The sequence below is a fragment of the Lycium barbarum genome, chromosome 2 (genome assembly GCF_019175385.1).
Source record: "Lycium barbarum isolate Lr01 chromosome 2, ASM1917538v2, whole genome shotgun sequence".
In the NCBI taxonomy this organism is placed as follows: Eukaryota; Viridiplantae; Streptophyta; class Magnoliopsida; order Solanales; family Solanaceae; genus Lycium; species Lycium barbarum.
Window position 1 is genome coordinate 129,590,305 of NC_083338.1, and position 16,434 is coordinate 129,606,738.

General features: G+C 34.7%; 1 protein-coding gene across 6 annotated transcripts; it reads right to left on the bottom strand.

Moving 5' to 3' along the window:
• Positions 1–2,021: 2,021 nt before the first annotated feature.
• On the bottom strand, positions 2,022–12,544 carry LOC132627215 (F-box protein CPR1-like). 6 transcript variants are annotated; one of them, XM_060342426.1, is made up of 3 exons: positions 12,291–12,518; positions 9,799–10,242; positions 2,022–3,368 (listed from the first exon to the last, which is right to left on the bottom strand). In XM_060342426.1, the coding sequence occupies exon 3, from the start codon at positions 3,334–3,336 to the stop codon at positions 2,119–2,121; it is 1,218 nt and encodes a 405-aa protein (XP_060198409.1). In that variant the 5' UTR covers positions 3,337–3,368; positions 9,799–10,242; positions 12,291–12,518; the 3' UTR covers positions 2,022–2,118. The 6 variants fall into 6 exon arrangements, 4 of the variants coding, with proteins under 4 accessions (XP_060198409.1, XP_060198408.1, XP_060198407.1 ...); XR_009577806.1 differs by lacking the exon at positions 2,022–3,368 and adding an exon at positions 3,376–8,847 and having other exon boundaries at positions 12,291–12,544; XM_060342425.1 differs by lacking the exon at positions 9,799–10,242 and having other exon boundaries at positions 12,291–12,517.
• Between the last annotated feature and the right edge of the window lie 3,890 nt (positions 12,545–16,434).

Here is a 16,434-nt window from a genome sequence, read left to right on the forward strand (position 1 = left end):
TAAGCCTCACATGTAAGTCCCGAGGCGTTTTGCTAGTGCCCCGCCCGGGGCTGTCTTTTAAAACACTGACAGTAACAAAGCTATATCATCAAATAGGACAAGATGCAAAACAAAAAAGGTGGAAATAATTTGAAATCTAACCTTATGAGCTGATGAAAAAGAGTTAGTTATGAGCTGAATCTGAGAAGGAAAAGACACAGAAGAAATACAAATATGAGATGGTATCTATTTCCTTGTTTGTTAAGGTACAGGATTAATATTAATATTTAAATTCTTAGCAACATTTGACCTCGTAACTAAGAACTTAAAGTCATAATATTTCTCCCTATCTGATATTCAAAATTATCTGACTTCGATTAATTTAGACTTGACTACTTCTCATTTTCCCCTGGTGCCAGTGTCACACTTTGACATTTTATACCAACTAGTATAATCCCTTTTATGTAAACGTTTTAAATATCTTTCTTATATTAATTAAATGATAGACCAAATAAAAGCTGTAAATAAATAAAGGAAAATATATGGCAATCTTTCTGAATGTTATTCTTATAATTTAAACTAGGTGGTGTATAACTCTATATGGAAAGATGAAATAAATAGAAATCTTTACATATGAAACACATATGTAAATATATTAAAGGTTATGCTAAGAAAATTGATGAAGTATTTCATAGGCAAAACTTAATTCTAAATAAGTCAAAGTGTCAAACTAATAGCTTGGTCTCCTTCTAGGAACGATTAAAGTGAATATTGATGGCAGTGTCAAGGCTCAAACTGAATACGATGCTTTTTGGGGATATTTAGAGACGGGTAAGTGAATAGTAGATTATTCGGATAATAAGATGAAACTTACTACAAGCCTCACTACAAATATGGAGCATATTCAAACAAGGACTAGGGTTAGCAAAAGAAATAGGATATAAATAACTAATAGTGGAAAGTGGAAACTATTTGTTTGATGTCAAGCTCATCAAAGAGGAGGGCATGCATTATCACCCTCTTAGGGCTATTATTGAAGATTGTAAGTATTTGCTAGAAGTCAACAAGACTACTATTATTCATACCTGGAGGGACGCGAACATTGTTGCGGACTTTTTGGCAAATGTTGACCACAAATATGAAGAATATTTGATTACCTGGAAGTTGCGCTCAAGGAAATAAAATTTTACATCGCCCTGACAATTCAACTTACGGAGCTTATGAAAGATTTTGAGTAACTTCTTATCTTTTCCAATGAACCAACAAATGTATAGCTTTGATTGAAAGTTCTTATTTATCTTGTTTGTTATGTTATAGATTTAATGAAAAAATATTTTAGACGTACAATAACAATACGCTTGTTACATTGGAAATGTGAGGTAGAGTGATCTCGAATTTCAACTTGAAAGTTATATTTCTCAATCTCCCCACTTGTCTTTCCTTAACTAAATGGTACGTGATTCATAAAAAATGTTCTAAGTTTCAACTTGAAGTTTTGTTGCTCAGTACACACTCCTCTGCTATGGTAAATTTTTGACCGGCACATCATAATTGCCTTTGAAACTTTCCTATAATCCTCCAACATTTTCAAAATTGTTTTATCTTGATAACGTTAAAAGTCCTATTTATCCAACAAAGGTATCTTGTCATTTCAATCAATGCGGTGATCAACCGTTTTGTGCATTTAGCCACTGCAAGTCTGCAACAGTGAATTTTGACTAATTTTAATGTGACATCCTTTAAAACTTAAAATTGATTGATCTTTGAAAACATTAGGGATCGTGCGTTTCGACTAAGATATTCTTGTTATTTGAGGGTCTTGAGAAATATATCCAGTTTATTAGTACACTAGTGAGGCACTTATACATTGAAAAAAAAGTTCATTTGGTTATAGATTGTATCCAGCTTCTCACTCTAACTTGAAGTTGGATTTTCCAGTTTGAAACACTGGGGAGAATCAGTTCTCCACTGAATCCTTTTTCTCCACTCACAAAATTTCAACTTTTTTACAAGTGAAACGCATGTCCAGGCACAAGCTCAACTTTCAAATGTAATCTTTTAACTTCAACTTCAAGTCCTTTTCATTTACGAATTTCAACCAAATATGTCTGGAATGTTCTTTATAAGCTATTGAATGTTCTATAGGTAACAACCAACGGGCCTGGATGTTCTTTGTAAGCTATTGAAGAAGTGGTCGATTTGCTCAACTGCATTATCCTTGCCCTGGTTATCATTTCCTCTCCTTATTGGAACTAGGCTCTCCTTGTAATTGAAAACCCAATAGCGACCCGCGATTAACTCCAGCTGAAACCCGAGATCTGTAACTTGCCTTGTTGTAGGGTCATATAACACCAGCTGGGAAGTTTCAAAGCTTTCGAAAATCATCTTATCATCCTCCCAGAGGCTGCGAGGCCAACAAGCAACTTTTAGTAGAGGTTGAACAGTAGTGAGAACTTTTGTCCAACTACCCTCTTGTTTCATTACCCACACATCATATATGCATGCCATTGGCTTACCAGGGTCGATAACTATGATAGCAAGCGACTCACCACGCAACATGAGCTTTCCCCACTGTGCATTTGGAATAACTGGTCCTTGCATCTCCCCAAATTGTTCGCTTCCCATGTCAAATGAACATATGCGCCAGCTTTTATTGTCTAGGCGTCCAGAGAGCCAATAATATACCCCGTTGAGATATGTGGAACCAATGGGCTCGTGTAAGCTACAACAGTAAGGGAATTCAGATTTCAGGTTCTTCCACGAGTTGTTGCGTAAGGAATACACACTGATAAAGCAATTAGGAGAAACGTCCATTCCCCAGTCACCCCAAAATATTCGAACCCATAGAACCTTATAATCTCGAGTCGACGGGTCAAACCCTAATGCAAATTTATAATCATGTTCTTCGAGTGGATGAAGCTCAAAAGACACAGGAGGCAGAGGCCAGAACTCTCTGGTGGCCGGATTCCACAAAGCCAAGCGAGAATCATCTTCAGCAAGAAACTCCGCTTTCTCCAGTAAGAATAGGCCATCAACTGGGCCAGCAACGGACGTGAAATCAGTGGCCTCCCCAAACTGATGGAGAATTTTTTGTTCAGGGTGAACACCTGGAACTATTTTGTCGGGAAGTAAGGAGAAATCAACGGACTTTCCTTCATCTAATGACATTGTTAAGTTACAAATGAGGAGACGGGCACGATTGTTCTTGTGATGAAAATGCTTTTCTATGAAACTCGGACTTTTGATGAGAGCATACCAATGCTTGCACACACATTTGCAACGCAAGAGTGTTTCCACAGGCAACCTCAATAGAACATCCACTAATAAATCTTCTGTTAAATGACGTCTACCAACCATAATGGTGGGTCGCTTGCTCCCCAGCTTATCGCCTGGAATTATAAGCAAATCTCTAGTATATAAGAAACAAACTGAGACCACATACAAACTTATTGAAAGAGAATAGATCAAGACAGCAGGCATTAAACACAATACAAAGTGCAATAAGAAAAAAATCAAGCAGCACTATTTATCATGTGATCAAAGTATCAAACTAAGGAAAACTGAAAAGACAAAAACAAATAGAAAAATGGACAGAAATGAATTCATAGATGACTACAATCAGGCTGTATTTGCCTGCTAACAACAGTAGGGGAAAGACTAGATCAAGAAAAATGGAACCTCATAACGAAAACAAAGAAAAGTGCACATTTGCAGCTGCAACACCCCACATGAACAATACAGAAAAGAACCCAGGGTGTCTCATCTCTCCGATAGAGTGATGTCAACTACTTTTCTTAACTATATTACATGAAAGTCAGCTTCAGACTTTATATCTGGAACCCACTTTTGCAACCGCTAGGACACATCACTTAAAGATATGACGGGTGAAGATGGGAAGATATGTAAGAAGAAGCTTCTTCAAATGTGTATCCCTTTTGTGATTGTGGTCCATTCTTTTCCTCCATTCATTATCATTGTATGCTTCTTATCCAGTGTATGCTGAAAAACTTTATTAGGAAAATGTTGTTTAGTTAGACTTGATCAACAAAAATATGAATTTCCATTTGCTGCCTCAAGTCAAAGACTTTTACCTCTCTATTATGTTCTGATAAAGGTGAATTGATCCTTGTGGGTCTTTAATTACAGAAAAGGGTCAGATTTGCCCTTGTACTCTCAGAAATAAGCTATATTTGTCCTTCATTATAAATATTTAACATATTTGCCTTGTCATCCTACTTTAGGGCCATATTTGCCGTTGTACTCTAAAAAAAGTCATGTTTATCCCTACTCCGTTAAGTCCTCATGTCCCACCCTAATTTTCTTACGTGGCGCCATTTACCATAAGAATCATTTTTTTTAATCGAAATCGTTACCAGTATTGGAATGTAATAAGCTCCAATTAGAGCAGAATTGATACAGAGGATCTGATATACTCAGACCACAACTAGTTAATGGTTATGTGTAATTTAGTTTCATTTCTCTTTTTTGGCTTAGTAAGCAAAATGGGTTCTTAGATTAACCTGTTACTGGATTGATGGTCGTTGTGATTGTTACCATGTTGATGCCATTTGTATTAGTGGTATCTCTGTATGCAAAGTTTTGGGTTATTTGTTTTCGTCGCGGTAAACTTTCCTTAGATCCGGAAGAAAACTAGAAACTCACATGGAGCTCGAGAGAGAAGAAAGGATGGAGAAATGGAAAAGATATTTTTCTGTTTTTTAATCATTTGGTATGCATACAGTTATTTATACAAAGCTGTGCCAGCTGTCAAACTAAACTAACAACTTTCAACTGATGCATTAACTAACCAACTTAGGATGCATCCATGTGTAGCTCATGCGCACTGTATTAGTGTAGAATTTAACACTCCCCTCAAGCAGGAGGGTGAAGTAAGTAGAAGACTCCTAGCTTGCACAACAAATATGTGTGCTGAACTCGACCAAGCCCTTTTGTAAGATCTGCCTGCTGATCTTTGGTTCCAACATAAGAAGCCTCCACCACTCCTCCTTTGATCTTGTCCCGAATGAAATGACAATCATTCTCGATGTCCTTTGTACGCTCGTGGAAAATAGGATTGTGCGCTATTTGCATAGAAGCTTCTGTTAACTTGATATTTCACTGCCTAGAAGCCTGTTTGAGCCCATACAGTGATTTCAATAAGTGACACACCTTGTGCTCCCCCTGCTTCCCAAACCCAGGAGACAATTCCATGTACACCTCCTCACTAAGATCACCGTGTAAAAAGGCATTGTAAACATCTATTTGAAACATGTGCCATCCTTTAGAAGCAGCCAGAGCTATAACAGATCTCACTGTAACCATCTTGGCCACAGCTGAGACTGTGTCATGGTAATCTAGCCCCCCTCCTTCTGGCTATAACCTTTTGCCACCAGCCCAGCCTTAACCTCTCTACACTACCATCAGCTTTATACATAATTTTGTACACCCATTTAGAGCCCACAACATTTTCTCAAGGAGGCAAAGAAACAATCCTCCAAGTTTCATTAGCCTCAAGTGCCTGTATCTCCAGTTGCGTTGCCTCAACCCACCTTGGGTCCTGAGCAGCTTCTTTAAAAGTCCTAGGCTCAAGTTGGGCAGAGAATTTAGCTAAGACACTTTGGAAATGTGAAGATGTCTGGTCATATGATAAGTAATGTGAGAGAGGATAATTTCTGGTTTTCCCTTTCTTGGTTGAGACGGTCTTTCAACCAGATAGGTTCTTTTTTTTTTTTTAACTGGTTGTAGGAATTGTAACTCGGAGATTCATGCGGAATAATACAAACCTTCTTCTCTAGGATCGATGTGTGTTACTACCACCAATTGCCGAACGGTTTATTACAAGATCACTTGTGGAGTCTTGTAAATTATCCACAGCAACTACACTCTTTTGTTTAAGGAAAACTCACTCAGTGTATTTTGTGTTGTGTTTGGATGATCTCTACTGATCCCTTTTATAGGACAATATTGAAACTTATAACTCCGATTCATTCAAGAGTTACATCACCCCTTATCCCTTAACTCCACTAAATTCATGAATCACATAACTCTCTCTCTCTTTACCATAGGGAGTTATTTAGTTGAGTTGTAACTTGCCTTCATGAATGAAGCAAGTTATGGGTTTTCCCATCAATGGGTGTACATCCGTTTCCAACACTGGTACTGTTGTATTCCTCAGCATTAAGGGTATGCTGGCGACCTCCAAAAAGAAAACAAAAAAGAAAGGAAAAAAAAAAAGAGCAAGAGGCAGCTACTTACAGAGATCCTAGGAATTCTACGAGTTGATCTGCTTCTTCTATACATTGTTCTTTGCACCAAAAATAAAAAGATACAATACAATTTCCCTTCACATTATGAGTAGAATTGGATCTATCTTCAAAACATCTTTCATTCCTATCCTTCCATACAGACCACCAAACACAGGCAGGGATAATCCTCCTCCCACTTCTTCTGACTCTTACTTCCCCCCTCTACTCACCCAACAACTCAGTAGATTTGAGGTGTGCTCTGGCATGGTCCAATTAACCTTTGTGAGGCTAAAAAAGATTGCCCAAATCTGAGTTGTGAATCTGCAGTGGAGAAACAGATGATTGTTTGTTTCCCCTGTTTCATTGCATAGGCAGTTGTTTCCCATGTTTCATTGCATAGGCAGCATATAGAAACTACAGGTAGCCCCTTTTTCTGGAGCACTTCATGTGTTAGGCAAGATCTCCTAGCCACCAGCCAAGTGAAACATTTTACTTTGAGTGGTGCAATGCTTTTGCAGATTATCCTCCATAAGTGTGGGTTGTCTCTTGCCAATCCATTAATATCCCTTCGTAAACTCTATTAGCTGAGAACACTCCATCCCTGCTATGTTTCCATCCCAGCTTGTCAGACTCAGTAGAAATACCTGTAAAACCTTCAATATCCTTCAAAAGATTTGCCACTCTTTCAACCTCCCAGTCATTCAAATACCTTCTGAAGTTTAATTTCCATCCATGAGGGCTCCAGCAGTCAAAAACAGTAGCCTCAGGATTGTTGCATAACAAGAATCAATCGGATATGAGTCCTTTAAAGCAACCTGACCATTCCAACTTTCCTTCCAAAAACCAGTTCTCCTGCCATTGCCTACTATAATACAAGAATTCTTCCAATTTTGGCCATAAATCTCTGATTGATCACCACACCCCTACTCCATAAGTGTTTGTTACTGTACTTGTGCACCAGGGACTTGTTTGTCCATATTTGCACTGTATGACTTCCTTCCATAAGGCTTGTTCTTCAACATTGTACCTCCACAACCGCTTCATCAAAAGGCTACTGTTCTGCAACCTCAAATTTCTAATTCCAAGTCCTCCCTGTTCTTTGCTCAATTGACTGCTTTGCCATTTGACTAAATTATATCCTCTGTTTTCTTTTCTGCCATGCCTTAAGAAATTCCTTCTCAGTTTGTCAAGCTTCTTCGCCACCTTTGTTGGAACAGGAAAAAGGGACATTACATAGGTTGGTAATGAATCTAAAACAGCATTGATCAGAGTGAGGAGTTGCCAGATAGGTTCTTTACTCACTCTAGATGATTTTCTAGAAGATACTTCTGTAGGAGTTAAGTTGGCAAGCTGTTGAGAGGTGATTTCTTGTACAGGTTCAGAAGGAATTTTATGTATGGGTTCAGGCTGTTGAGAAATGATTCTTTGTACAGGTTCAGAAGGGATTTCTTGTACAGATTAAGGTTCACACTGAGATATAGTTTCAGGTAATGAATGAGAATTCTTCCTCAGTTGGAGGATCAAGCTGAATAAGCATCTCTTCATTTAGCAACTGTAACTCTTCTGGAGGAGATTGAATAGGCTGCAGCTACGCTGAATAGGTTGAGCATCATGGAAAGGAAATACTGCTTCCCTAAATACCACATCTTTACTTAAAAAAAAAAAAAAAAAAAAAAAAAAACTGATGTGTGACTAGATCCAGCAGTATATAACCTTTCTGAGCCTCTGTAAAGCCCATTAGTGCTGAAGCTCTTGCTCATGCAGCAAACTTGTCCCCCTTTGGTGTGGTTGTTGCTTAGCACAGACATCCCATTACTCTAAGATGATCTATGGACTTCTTCCTCTTGTGTAGTAATTCAGAAGGGACCTTGCCATTCAAAGCACTAGAGGGCAGTCTACTTATAATGTAGACAGCAGCTCTAATGCATAGCCTCCAATACTTGATGGGAATATATGCTTGAAATCTCAGTGCCCTAGCTGTGTCAAGGATGTGCCTATGCTTTCTTTCCACAATGCCATTTTGTTATGGTGTATATACACAACTACTTTGATGAATAATTCCTAATTCTTGGAACAGCTCAATACATTGAGAGTTGAAGAACTCTGTGCCATTATCAGTTCTAATCACTTTCACCATTACACCAAATTGATTCTTAACTATAGACAAGAAAAGCTTTAGTGCTACAATCACTTCTGTTTTTAACCGTAACAAGTAAGCCCAAGTATATCTGCTATGGTCATCAACAACAGTAACACAATATTGCTTTCTATCAAAAGTCGATGTCTTATAAGGACCCCACAAATCCAAGTCTACAAGAGTAAATGGTGAATTTGATCTTGAACTACTACAGGGAAATTTCAATCTGGCCTGCTTCGCTTAAGGACATACAGGGCATTTATTTGTAGAGTAACTATTGAAAGCATCCTTTAGAAAATCCAGTCCCTTCATTGTGGATGGTGAAGAGTGTCCCAGCCTCCTATGCCACAAACTAAGCTCTTCTTCTCTCTTTATTGTTGCAGCAATGTGCACAGCACCTTTATTCCATCCTTGCACAGCATCACTCAGAATGTACAGACCATCTCTTTCCTTACCAATCCCCTTGACCCTGCAACTTGAGAGATCCTGAAATACACATAGATCAGGGAGAAAAGTAACAGCACAAGAAAGTTCCTTGGTTAACCTAGATACAGACAGAAAGTTGAACCTAAAATCTGGGACATGTAGTACATTTTTCACTACTTCATTACCACATAGTGTTAGACTACCAAAGTGAGTATATCAGCCTTTCCTCCTGTTGGTAGTTGTACCCTATCTCCTGTTTTCCCTATTGCTTCTATAATCTAATTTAAAATTTCAGATTTGCTGTAACATGGTTTGTTGCACCACAGTCGCCATACCTGCCAAGTTGACCTTTTTATCACAGCTAGTATCCTTGTTCAGCATGCCAAGTATCTACTTATACTACTCTTCAGTGAACAAGGCTCCTCTGCCCTAATGTTCAACAGATCTTTTACCTTCTATGAAATCATGAAGCTGACTAGATCCTTCACCAGCTACATTGTTTACAGTAGTAAATCTCCCTTTTTCTTCAGATGGATATCCTATCACCTTCCAGCATCGGTCCTTTATATGACCCTTCTTCTGACAGACCTCACAAACTAGATAAGGTTTTTTTCCTTGGTAAGGCTGTCCTCTACCAACTGAGCCTTGATAAGGCTATCCCGTACCAGCTGAAGTTTGATGATTCTGTCCTCTACCAAATTACATTGCCAGTATCATTTTGTTCAGTTTTTGTATTGCCGTTTACACTAGTGGACTTATCACTTTCTACTTCAATTATCATTGCATACGCTCGGTTAACTGTCGGCGCAATATTTTTTAGCAGAATCTGCCTCCTAGTGTGGTCGTACGACTCATTCAACCCTCCTAAGAATTGCAATAATCTCCGTTCCTGGAGATGTTCCACATAGTCCTTGGATTTTTGGCATCCACACTTAGGAGTACGGATAATCATGTCATATTCATCCCATAATTCCATCAACCTTGAGTAATAAACTGAAAAAGTGATTGTACCTTGTTGAGAGTATTGCAATCTCTCTATGCAGTTGGAAAGTTCTCATTCGATTCACTTTGTTGAATCTCTCCTTCAAGTCCTTCCAAAGCGCATGCACATTCGATCCATACACAATTCTGTTCAGCAAATTCTTCAAGACTGAACTCGTGATCCAGGAGTGCACTATCGCATCACATTTCTCCCATAAATGATGCAATTCCTTCTTTTGTGTCTCTTTTTTGCAAGTTCTGTTCACAAAACCTAGTTTCCTTTTCCAAGCAATGCAAATTTCATGGATTTTCTCCATAAGCCGTGATTTCAGCATCGGTAAGTTCAGTTGTAATCGAGAATGATCCAGGGTGTCCAAAGCTTGAAGATACAGTACATGATTGTGATCCACCGCCACCTTGTTGATGGAACTTCTTCGAGCACTTCAGGCATTTATTAATTTGTAATTCTCAGACCTAATTGTGGAATTTGTTCAGCAATTAGTGCGCGGAAGACACCTGCTCTAATACCATGTCAACTTTCCTTAGATCCAGAAGTAAACTAGAAACTCACATGGAGCTCGAGAGAGAAGAAAGGATGGAGAAATGGAATCGATATTTTTTTGTCATTGATCATTTGGTATACATACAGTTATTTATACAAAGTTGTGCCAGATGTCAAAATAAACTAACAACTTTTAACTCATGCACTAACTAACCAACTTAGGATGCATTCATGTGTAGCTCATGTGCACAGTATAAGTGTATACTTTAACACGCATTTTGGTCAATGCGAATGCTGCTTGCTTTTTTTTTCTTTTCTCTTTGGAGCATATGTGAGTTTTAAGAAAAGGGAATACAGATGATGTTGGGGCTGATAGTAGCTGAATGTTGATGAAAATCTAGCTGCAAAAAGATATGCATCAGTGGCTTTAAGAAAAGGGAATATAGAAGAAAACTTCGCACATAATAATAGAGTTTGCTATTTATTGATTACGGATAATAAAGTCGCACTTATCCTATTGGCTTTCCTAATTTCAAATCTCCTTTACTCCAGCTTTGTATCTATTCTGTTTGAGGTTAAAGTTTGCTTCTGACGCATTGACGCCGCGGTTCAACAATAATTGTGGAAGATAATGTAATGGAAAGTTTTATCGAGAAAGATCCTGGATATTCGGTTGGAGTAGAAAAATATCAAACTTGATTTGAAAGACTTAATTGGAAAACAAGCCACTTAGGCACCACACATAAGAAAATTAGGGTGGGACATGGAGATATAATAGAGTATAGATAAATATGACTTTTTTTTTAGAGTTTATAAGGGCAAATATGGCCCAAAAGTTGGATGTCAAGGGAAAACCCGTTGAAAAAGTATAACCAAGGGCAAATCTGACCCTATACTTAAATGTGTCGTAACATATATTCGTAGGTCGTAAGCCAACACTCGTATTCATACTCGAGTCTATACCCCGAATCCTAAAATATATGTGATGAAGAATCCGCAATCTTATTGGGTACACACATCCGAGTCCAAGCAACATAGCATAAAACTATTTTCGTGTGTTGGAATCTAAAAGCTGATTTTCAGGCAGTGCCAGTTCTGCTTCTGAATTTATTTATTTTTTTTGATGACATGGGAACCGCAACCTCTACTCTTGGGGTGCGCACAGGGTAAACCCAGCTCCTGTGCAATAGCTCGAAAACCACACAGGAGAGATAACCGGCACTAGGCAAGACTCGTGTGACAAGTTCGACATATAGTTAAGAAAAGATATATTGTCATCATTTCTAATAGTCTTATTAAGATATTTACCCAATGGAAAATAGAAGATTAAAGATACATTTACCCAATGGAAAATAGAAGATTAAAGAAACAAAATTTAGAAAAGTCTTCTTAAAATACCTGGCAATCATGGAGCAAGAATGAATAGAAACCACAAAGAAAAAATACAAATTACTATCTTAAAACTAGTCATTTGCCTTTCTAGTCTATTCTACACAGCAACTTAGTTTATACAACCATTTTGCAGGTAATAAGAAACAATAAATATACACCCTTTTCGACTAATCACAATACTTGGTAATGGAACAAGTTTAACATCCATGTTAAAAAATTTGTAAGTCTTCCCATTTACCTAGTAAAGAAGTGGTCATTTAGCTTTCTAGTGTTTTCATTAGCCAATCAATGATTTCCTCTTTGTTTTCCTCAACATCTCAACTTAGCATATACACAACCATTTTGCTGGTAATTTAAGAAGCATTAAACAGTAAAAATGCACACCCTTTTCGACTAACATCAATTCACAGCTCTTGGAAATGGTTTTAACTTGGCACAACTTGCAAAGAATCCTAGCAATTGAAAATTGAAAGATGCAAAGACTGGTCATAAGAGCAAAAGCATAACCATAAAGAAGGTTAAAAAAAAAAAAAAAAAAAAACATAGCAGAAACAAAGCAGCAAAACCCTATATGATCAAATAGCACAGGTCCAAGAGAAAAAAGGTAGAAAAGAATTTGGAATGTTACCTTATAAGCTGATGCAAAGAATGATTTGTATTAGTGAAGAAGAGGCAAAAGCTCGTCAATTTATTAGTATCAACTCTGGTGGTGTACCACGTTGGTGCAAAATATCATACATATGACCATATAATAATAGTTGTCCTTATCAGTTGTCCACGCTACTGAAACGGCAAAATAAACACACAGGTCGTCAAACTTGACTTCAGTCGCCAACCATTTTCTTCAACTTTGATATGCATAAATAGGTACTCAACTTATATAAAACTAGTGGATTTATCCTCGCGAAGTGCGGATTTGCCTTTCAAATATTAAACTTATTAGCTTTTTAGTTTTCAAAGTAAAATAAATTAAATTATAACCAATTATATTATAAGCGCTTAATATATATATATATATATATTTATGTGATTTCTGTCACTTAAGAGTTTTTAGTCTTCAATAATTACTTGTATAGTAAGTACAAGTGAAACAAATTTTTTGTTTTTCTTAAAATAAAGTAAAGAAATAAAGTATTCAACAAAAACCAATCTATTTTTGTGCATATATATTCAAACTTTAAAATATTTAACTATCTAATTATATGAATCTCTTATGTAATTCTTATCTTATTCTTTTCTTTTCTTTTCCCATTTCTAACCTTTATATCTATTTTTCTTTTTCCTTTTTGACCTTTTTACTTCCCTACACAATCACTCATTTTTTTTAAAAACAATATCAATTTTTTTTTTTAAAACAATATCAAATTTTATTTTTCTTTCTCTTTTAACTTCCTAACAATAAAAATAAGAAACCAAAATATATTATTCTCAAATCTCAACATGAACTATAAGAAAATATATTAAATAAATATTGCATAAAAATATATCATAAAATATCGATAACCATGGATATTATTACGCATTATTTATTCAATTTAATTAGAGAATATGAAATAACAGATACAGTTAGAAACAGAAAACGAATAAATAATTTAATTGGTGAACAAATCATTTGGAATATGAAAAGAACCCAACAAAATATGAGAAATTAGTTTAATGACTTTTCTTCTTGATCATTAAATATTAATATAACAAATTTTCTTAAAATTCTAATATTAATCCGGAGGTCTTCTTCGTGCTGGTAGCCGCTTCCTTCTTTTTAAATTTTTTGATTTACCATAAGCTTAGGTCTTTTTAACTGCTATGCAATTGTGACTTATGTTTGGTTGATGATTATTGAGATTCACACATTAATATTAGGCAAATAATCATTTCTTGTTAAGAAATTAGATTTTTCCCTCTTTTTTTTTTCATATATTAAGTTTCAAAATAGCTTTAAAATTACATTGTGTCAATTTTTGAACAGATCTAATTAATAATATCCACAACATATCTAATCGGAAATAATTGTTCTTTGTAAAAGAAATTAAAGCAAACTAAGAAGTAGAAAAAATTATGAATTTAAAGAGTATATAATTACCTTAGAAGAAATGCATCCAATGTTAAGGTAGATACCATCGAGCCTGCTCTTCGATGTACATGGCATAGCACAAATAATTTAGCAAATGTTGAGTAAGATTAATTATGAGAGTCAAAAGAGTAAAGTTTTCAACCAAAATGTTGCATACCTTTCACATGAATCTCACAAAATAAATTGTGATTATGCAAAATAAAAAGTAAAATACACTGACCATGCAAAGTCAAGATCAACATTCTTCCTTTCATGACTTCCCTATCTTCTTGAACACAATATACATAATCTTATCCCAATCTAACACAAAATAATAACAAATCAAATAATTTATTGAAACGACTACATACACTTTACCATACATTAATAATAATATAGAACGAACTTATTACAAAATTAAACTTGGGAAAAGCCTAAATATTCACGTGATCAAACTGCTGAAGAAGAAGAACAAAAAAATGACTACTAAACTTCATATTGCACTTCTTGTTTTCTCTTTTGGCAGCCATGCAACTCCCTCTTACTCACTCTTGTCCGAAGCTCTCTCCATTTTTACCCTCAGACACAATCTTTTCCTTCTTCAATACATCACAATCCAACGCCTCAATCTTCTCCACAATTTCAAATCAAGAAAACATTAAAATATAAAGTGTTGCGTTTGAGACGGTGTCATAGAAGGCAGTGCCACCCCTTTTGGGCGTGAAGCCAAATGAATGAAAAATGTGAGGAGAAACTAATAATATGAAAGAAGATAAAAAGCATAGACATTAAACTATATTAATTGCTCAATTTAATTGGAGATTAAAATGGTTGTTGAATGTTGACCCATGAACCAAAAAAAGAAGAAGAGCAAAACGGATGAAATGAAAAGGCATAGACTTGAATATGTATTAAATGTTCAGTTTAATTAGAAAAATAAAAATGATTGTGGATGTTTTAAATAAGCTAAATTAATAGGATGAAGGAGGAAAAAATTGCAAAAAAAGGAGAAAAAAGATAAATAGGTTTCTTGGCTTTAGAGAGTGCCACATCACCGTTTTTATGCCTAGCTCTATATTATATATAGATTAAATATGTAAACATAAATCCAAACATACCATATAAATTTTATAGGTGTCTTGATAATCATTTTATAAGTTGGAGTGTTTAACTGATAAAATGGAGAAAAATTGAAGTGCCTATTTGTGCACACCCGAAGTTAGAGGATGTACTAATTACCAATTGAAGTCAAGTCTGAGGGATTCATCCAAAAATATTTTTCAATTTACAAAATTAATTAATTTTTTCCTATTTTGTCCTTAATATTAATTTTTTCTTAAAAAAAGTAATTAATATTTATTGGAGTGCAATTATAGATAAGGTAATATAGTAAAAATACACTTTTATTTATGATTTCTTAAAGGCCGTGTAAAAGGGAGTGGACAAGTAATATAGGCAAAAAATATATTTTTTACCTTTCTAATATAAAAAAAATATTTTGTAAAATACCGGAAAATCAATATTTTATATAATTTAGGACAAAATACTTAAATTCAACATGAAAAAGTTATTACAATGTATATTTCATAAAATAGTTCATTAAATTAAGAAAAAGGAAAAAATATTATTTCTTAACATGCATCTTTTGGAAGGAAAAAGAAAGCTTAAATTAAGCACAATTTACTTTTATGGAATTTTCAGTACTTTTTTGTGTGTTTAATTTGAGAAAACATCTACAAAAATATCTTATATTTATTTATAAGTTAACTTTTTTTATTTCATCCTACAACAATATTTTCGGAAAATATTTTTGAAATTAATTGAATATTGTAATATTTCTTGGAAGAAAAAAAAAGTGCGCCCATATAAGTTCAATTCATAGAAATAAATGAAATTAATTTAACATATGAAAAGCTGAATTTGGATCATTGGAGAGTTTAATCTCAAAAATTTAAGTACAGTAGAGATTCGAAAATCATTGTTTGATTTTATTTTATTTTTAAGAAAAGAATCTAATAGATAAACTAAGAAAAATATTTTCCTTAACTTTCAGACACGATTTTGTACTTTAATATTTTAGAAGTTTTTTGATGTCAAATTGATGTTACAAAAACAAAAGAGCAAGAGCATAACAAATTTAAAAAATATTTACAAATTGAAATTTTAACACCGGCTAAATAAAATATATAAAAATGTATCAAAATTATAAATCATAGTCCTTTCGTCTCAATCAGAAAATGAACTCCGAAGTATGGTTATTAATTAATCAAATTTTATATGCACACCCTTTCAACATAAAACTCATCAAATACATTACTATATTAAAAGACAAACTATAAAAAGAAATTACACACACACACATATATATATACTGAATATGTTTGAAAAAACATTGTAGTTAAAGAAAATACAATTTGATCTCCAAACAGTAACAATACTAAACAATTGCAAAAATTATATATTTTACCTTTCTAATATTGAAAAATATTTTGCCAAATACCGAATAATCAATATTTTATATAATTTAGGACAAAATACTTAAATTCTACATTAAAAAGTTATTACAATGTAGATTTCATAAAATAGTTCATTAAATTTAAGAAAAAAGAAAAAAAATGTTATTTCTTAACATGCATCTTGGAAAAAGAAAGCCTAAATTAAGAACAATTTACTTTTATTGACTTTTCAGTACTTTTTTGTGTGTTTAATCTTAGAGAACATC